This window comes from Oncorhynchus mykiss, chromosome 24 (genome assembly GCF_057628025.1).
Source record: "Oncorhynchus mykiss isolate SJ-2025 chromosome 24, ASM5762802v1, whole genome shotgun sequence".
NCBI lineage: Eukaryota > Metazoa > Chordata > Actinopteri > Salmoniformes > Salmonidae > Oncorhynchus > Oncorhynchus mykiss.
In genome coordinates this window covers 14,697,495-14,704,310 of record NC_143045.1, presented here as the reverse complement: position 1 = coordinate 14,704,310, position 6,816 = coordinate 14,697,495, and the positions used below count along the sequence as shown (strand labels likewise).

Genomic DNA, 6,816 nt, shown 5'->3' with positions numbered 1-6,816 from the left:
TAAAGAAAGCAAGGGAGTACACTATAAACTCCAAGGCATTTTTTTACAAAAACACCTGTAGTAACTTCAACTCAAAGTCAATGAAAAGTCATTATTACTTAAAATGTTTATGGTATGGACTCAAAACTAAATGAGAAGTCCCACCAACTACATTTAAAAAACATGAAATATTAACTTTTTTTCCAACACGCTCTACTGCAGGTTGATTAAAAAAATAAATAAGACCACAATAGAGTAAATTACCGAATTCAACAAGTATATCTCAATCACTAACAAATACAGTCATGGGTGGTAAACTTTACAATTCAATCCAAAAGGCAAGGCACACTGGGAAGTTATTGGGGCGGGGCTAAGCGTAACATTTAAGTATACCTTATTTCCGGAATCCTTGGGACGTCTTATATACACAATCTACGCGACGGCCCTACCCCCTCCCAGAAAGGATATACAACTCTCGCATTTAAATTGGTTCACAGCAATTGCTTTGTTGTGCACCACCAAATATTTTACAGCACAGGTAGCTAATTTCAACCAGAAAGTGTATTTTGCTAGGTCAATTCACAGCATGGCTTGATTTGTTGTTGGGCCAAGCGTACAGTACACGTGCCACACTCATTACATTAATTTTACCCGTGGCTTAGCTAGCTGTTGTCAACATTTCAATTGTGAGTCTTTCAGTTTCAACTGCAGTGTTGTCATTTCGAGCTCGCGAGGCACGAGGGTAAACTAGTTTAGAAAAGTAACAGTGGGTCGATCTCTGCTGAGTAGACAACAGAGCCAGAGATGGCTATCGCCCACGTCGCTACAGAGTATGTGTTCAGCGATTTCCTCCTGAAGGAGCCGGGTCAGGCAAGGTACCGCGCCGTGCGCACTGAGCTAGCCATGGACAAGATGGTGACGTGCGTGGCGGTGGGACTCCCTCTCCTCCTTATCTCTCTAGCCTTCGCCCAGGAGGTCTCTGTGGGTGAGTAAGGTCACGGTGTGGGGGAAGCTACTTGTGTGTATTAATGAATCACTAAATTATGATGGTATCACTTAGTGATTATTCAGTGTGTGTTTTCTGTCTTGTCTCCCAGGTGTTCAGATCAGCTGTTTCCCTCCAGCTAACTTTTCCTGGCGTCAGGCCATGTATGTAGACTCCTACTGCTGGGCAGCCCTACACACTCACACACTACCCTTATGGCTACACAAGGTAACACACACACACACACACAGCCATACACTTATGGCTACACAAGGACACACATAGGGAACTAACACTTAACCGTTCTCCTCTTCTCCTTCCTCTCGCCCTTTGTCCACCCTCCTTTCTCTCTCCCTTCCCCCGCTCTCTCAGTTCTTCCCCTATATCCTGCTGCTGGTAGCAGTAATTATGTATAGTCCAGCGGTGTTCTGGCGTTTCTCTGCCTCTCCTCTGCTTCAGTCAGACCTTAGCTTCATCATAGAAGAGCTCGACCGCTGCTACAACCGTGCTGTCACTCTGGCTAAACGCATGGCCACTGCTGGGGAACACACAGACAGGTAGGCTAACTAGGTTGTATTCATTAGGCACCGAACCGAAGAAACAGACTGAATGGCTGGAATGAAATGAATGGAATGTAGTCAAACACATGGAGAACGTTTGAAGTGTTTGATACTGTTCCATTAATCCACTCCAATGGGTCTGTCCTCCACCACTGCTAACTCTCTCTGTCTCTCTCTCCAGTGGTGCGTCCGACCCTACTGAGGGCTGTTTCATGTACCCGGTGGTGGAGCAGTATCTGCTGACCAAGAGGAGGAGTGTCGTGGTGTTGTGGCGCTACCTGCTGTGTCGAGGCCTCAACCTGCTCACCTTGCTTCTGGCCTGTGTCTACCTGGGCTACTACCTCCGCCTCGCCTCCCTCACTGACCAGGTAACTAACCCTGACCCTAACTTATTGATCTTGTGCTGTGAGTTATCTGGCTAACTTATTGGTTCTACATTGTGATCCTGCCCACAGTTCGGCTGTTCCCTGCGCACCGGACTCCTGGCCAATGACACCTCAATCCCCGACCAATTACAGTGCAAGCTGGTCGCCGTGGGAGTATTCACTTTGCTAAGGTTTTTACACCACCTTTTTATCTTTTAGCCAGTCATTTTTGTTGTTCCCTTTTTAAATAAGGTTTACTGGATTGTGATTTCAGCTTTGTTAACCTGCTGGTGTACGCCATGCTGGTTCCCGTGGTGATATACTCCGCTCTGCGCCCCTTCTTTCAATCACACACCCATTTCCTGAAGTCCTACCAATCACTGCCCACCATCAGTGTTCTGCCCCTCCCGCAGGGCCAATGGGATGACCTGACGCTCTACTTCCTCTTCCTGGAAGAAAACCTCAGCGAGCTCAAGTCCTACAAGTACATGAAGGTGGTGGAGTTTCAAGTTTTTATTGTTACATGCACAAGTACAGTGAAATGCCTATCTTGCTTGATCTTTCCCAACAATGCAATAATGAATATTAGTAGTACTATAGAAAATGGTAAAGGAGAACAAAAACACACTAGAAATAAGAAGAACATAAGTAAGTTAGCTATATACAAGATCAGTTCCATGGTCAGTGCCAACACCATATTTACAATGTTCAGGCATACTAGTGTGGCAGGGGTAGATATGTATAGGGGTAAGGTGACTAGGCATCAGGATAAACAGAGTATGGAGCAGAATATGATTGTTAATGTGAGTGTGTGTAGAGTCAGTAAGAATGTGTGTGAGAGCAAATTATGTCTTGGGAGTGTGTAGGGTGCATAGACTTAGTGCAAAAATAGAATGGCCAATGTAGACAGTCTGTGTAACCATTTTGTTAGTTACTTAGCAGTGTTATGGCCTGGGGATAAAGAGGAGCCTGTTGGTGTCAGACTGGTTTCTCCAGTACTGCTGCGTGGAAGCAGAGAGAACAGTCTGACTTGCGTGGCTGGAGACTTGAACAATTTTCCAGGCCTTCCTTTCACACCGCCTGATACAGAGGTCCTGGATGGCAGGGAGCTTGGCCCCAGTGCAGTTGCCATACCAAGCAGTGTTGCAGCCAGTCAATATGCTCTCAATGGTACTGCTGTGTAACTTTTGGGGGGATTTGAAGGCCCTGCCAAATCTGTTTCTCTATGTGTAACTGTATAGCTCTGTGTTGTAGGTGTTGGAGTTGTTGAGGAGGAGGGGGGTGTGTGAGGGGGAGGACTTTGACGCCATGGAACTGCTTCAGATGCTATGTCTGGTGAAGACTGATGTTACGGACGGAAAGAGGAGCACCGCAGCTACCTTCAATGCTAGTGACAAAACGACCAATACAAATGCTAGCCTTGATGCTAAAGCTAATGATAACCCTATTGCTAAAGTTAGCCATATTGCTAATGCTAACCCTGCTGCTGGGGAGGCTAGTAGCAAGGCCCCAACCCCCAGCCCAGCTTCCCCAGACTCATGCCAAAGCCAGACCAGTGCCACTGAAATGACAGGTGAGTCTGAAAGGATGAGGATGGGGAGAGGAAGCAGAATTGGAATTATGGGAAATTAAATTGCAAACTGAAATTCATAATGTTCTGTTTCCCGCCAGAATTCTCTGCTTTGTTGCCAGGCAACAGTGCAATGACAGGCGGAAAGCGGAGTGACGAGGGGGCGGTCCGACAGCGAATTATCTGATCGTTGCCATGAAGGAACAGCCCCAATGGGTTGTGGGACACTAGAAACCAGAGGTTCTAATACCCAGAGATCCAACAAGCCTTTATCTAAACGACTCAGACTAAGGTGAACCAGATGTCTTGATGTCAATGGGACAGAGTTGTATTCAAATCAATCTTTATTTTCCACATGTGCCGAATACAACAAGTGTAGACTTTATCATGAAATGCTTACTTACAGTGGAAGTCGTAAGTTTACATACACCGTAGTCAAATACATTTAAACTCAGTTTTTCACAATTCCTGACATTTAATCCTAGTAAACATTCCCTGTCATGGGTCAGTTTGAATCACCACTTTATTTTAAGAATGTGTAATGTCAGAATAATAGTAGAGAATGATTTCAGCTTTTGTTTCTTTCATCACATTCCCAGTGGGTCAGAAGTTTACATCCACTCAATTGGTATTTGGTGGCATTGCCTTTTAAATTGTTATTTGGGTCAAACGTTTCGGGTAGCCTTCCACAAGCTTCGCACAATAAGTTGGGTGAATTTTGGCCCATTCGTCCTGACAGAGCTGGTGTAACGGAGTCCGGTTTGTAGGCCTCCTTGCTCGCACACGTTTTTTTCAGTTCTGCCTACACATTTTCTATAGGACTGAGGTCAGGGCTTTGTGATGGCCACTCCAATACCTTGACTTTGTTGTTCTTAAACCATTTTGATGCAATCTATTTTGTATAGTGCACCAGTCCTTCCTGCAGCAAAGTACCCCCACAACATGGTGCTGCCACCAACGTGCTTCAGGTTGGGATGATGTTTTTCGGCTTGCAAGGTTACCCATTTTTCCTCCAAACATAACGATGGTCATTATGGATATAGATACTTTTGTACCTGTTTCCTCCAGCATCTTCACAAGGTCCTTTGCTGTTGTTCTGGGATTGGTTTGCACATTTCGCACCAAAGTACGTTCATCTCTAGGAGACTCCTTCATGAGCGGTATGATGGCTGCCTGGTCCCATGGTGTTTAAACTTGCATACTATTGTTTGTACAGATTAACGTGGTACCTTCATGCTTCCAAGGATGAACCATACTTGTGGAGGTCTACAATTGTTTTTCTGGGGTCTTGGCTTATTTCTTTAGATTTCCCCATGATGTCAAGCAAAGAGGCATTGAGTTTGAAGGTAGGCCTTGAAATACATCCACAGGTACAACTCCAATTGACTCAAATGATGTCAATTATCATATCAGAAACTTCTAAAGCCATGACATACATTTCTGGAATTTTCCAAGCTGTTTAAAGGCACACTGAATTTAGTGTGTGTAAACTTCTGACCCACCGGAATTGTGATACAGTAAAATAATGTCTGTAAACAGTTGTTTAAAAATTACTTGTGTCATGCACAAGGTAGATGTCCTAACCGACTTGCCAAAACTATAGTTTGTTAATTAACAAGAAATTTGTGGAGTGGTTGAAAAACGAGTTTAATGACTTCAAGTGTATGTAAACTTCCGACTTCAACTGTACAAGCCCTTAACCAACAGTGCAGTTCAAGAAGAAGAAAATATTTACCAAGTAGGCTAAAATAAAAAGTAACACAATGAGGCTATATACAGGGGGCACCAGTACCGAGTCAGTGTGCATGGGTACAGGCTAGTTTAGGTATTCTGTACATGTAGGTGGGGGTGAAGTGACTATGCATAGGTAACAAACAGCAAGTTGGGGGGGTCAATGTAAATTGTCTGGTGGCGATTTTTATAAATTTCCAGCTGTCTAATGGCTTGGGGGTATTTCATCACATTCCCAGTGGGTCAGAAGTTTAACATATACTCAATTAGTATTTGGTAGCATTGCCTTTAAATTGTTTAACTTGGGTCAAATGTTTTGGGTAGCCTTCCACAAGCTTCGCACAATAAGTTGGGTGAATTTTGGCCCATTCCTCCTGACAGAGCTGGTGTAACTGAGTCAGGTTTGTAGGCCTCCTTGCTCGCACACACTTTTTCAGTCCTGCCCACTAATTTTCTATAGGATTGAGGTCAGGGCTTTTTGATGGCCACTCCAATACCTTGACTTCGGTGTCCTTAAGCTAGGAGTTCTTCGGCTTGCAAGCGTCCCCCTTTTCCTCCAAACAGAAGTATGTTCATTATGGCCAAACAGTTGTATTTTTGTTTCATCAGACCAGAAAACATTTCTCCAGAAAGTAGTCTGGATTTTTTATGGCGGTTTTGGAGCAGTGGCTTCTTCCTTGCCGAGTGGCCTTTCAGGTTGTCGATTTATAGGACTCGTTATACTGTGGATAAAGATACTTTTGTACCCGTTTCCTCCAGCATCTTCACAAGGTATTTTGCTGTTGTTCTGGGATTGATTTGCACTCTTCACACCAAAGTACGTTCATCCCTGGAAGACAGAACGCATCTCCTTCCTGAGCGGTATGACGGCTGCGTGGTTCCATGGTGTTTATACTCGCTTACTGTTTGCACAGATGAATGTGGTACCTTCAGGCGGTAGTTAATTGCTCCCAAGGATGAGCCAGACTTGTGGAGCAAAAACTTTTTTTTTCTGGGGTCTTGGCTGATTTCTTGATTTTTCCCATGATGTCAAGCAAAGAGGCACTGGGTTTGATGGTAGGCCTTGAAATACATCCACAGGTACACCTCTAATTGACTCAAATTATGTCAATTAGCCTAGCCAAGCTGTTTAAAGGCAGTCAATTTAGTGTATGTAAACTTCTGACCCACTGGAATTGTGCTAGATTATTTTGCTGTGCCTATAAACAATTGTTGGAAAACGTCCTGTGTCATGGAATTGTGATAGTGAATTATAAGTGACTTGTGTCATGCACAAAGTAGATGTCCTGACTGATTTGCCAAAACTATAGTTAACAATACATTTGTGGAGTGGTTGAAAAATGAGTTTTAATGACTCAAGCTAAGTGTAAGTAAACTTCTGACTTCAACTGTATATTCACTTTTATTACTCTAAATACACGTGGAACTGCATGAAAATCATGCATGTCACACATTGGCCCCATTTATTAATTGAAAGACCCAGAACTGTTATTTTTACATGTGGTGCATGCAGAATTGAGAAGTCATTTTTTAGTCCAGAAATATACTTTCTGGGCCCGGAAGCCAGCTTGTGATGCATGTTTTTGTGGATAAACAGAAAATATATATATATTTTTATTATCAAAT

The 6,816-nt window shown here is 43.7% G+C and overlaps 1 protein-coding gene across 1 annotated transcript; it reads left to right on the top strand.

Annotated features, from left to right (window-relative positions):
- The first annotated feature begins 324 nt into the window (after nucleotides 1-324).
- LOC110503806 (pannexin-1) lies at nucleotides 325-6,815 on the top strand. The gene is made up of 8 exons (XM_021582344.3): nucleotides 325-964; nucleotides 1,077-1,192; nucleotides 1,337-1,521; nucleotides 1,706-1,892; nucleotides 1,980-2,080; nucleotides 2,164-2,383; nucleotides 3,144-3,462; nucleotides 3,561-6,815. The coding sequence occupies exons 1-8, from the start codon at nucleotides 784-786 to the stop codon at nucleotides 3,644-3,646; spliced, it is 1,395 nt and encodes a 464-aa protein (XP_021438019.1). The 5' UTR covers nucleotides 325-783; the 3' UTR covers nucleotides 3,647-6,815.
- Nucleotide 6,816: the final 1 nt, after the last annotated feature.

What these genes read in the sequence shown, in the direction of transcription:
- LOC110503806 (XM_021582344.3), top strand. Translation starts at nt 784, where the DNA reads ATGGCTATCGCCCACGTCGCTACAGAGTATGTGTTCAGCGATTTCCTC. An exon ending in CGCCCAGGAGGTCTCTGTGG is followed by an intron (nt 965 to 1,076) that starts GTGAGTAAGGTC and finishes CTTGTCTCCCAG; the next exon opens with GTGTTCAGATCAGCTGTTTC. An exon ending in GGAGTATTCACTTTGCTAAG is followed by an intron (nt 2,081 to 2,163) that starts GTTTTTACACCA and finishes TTGTGATTTCAG; the next exon opens with CTTTGTTAACCTGCTGGTGT.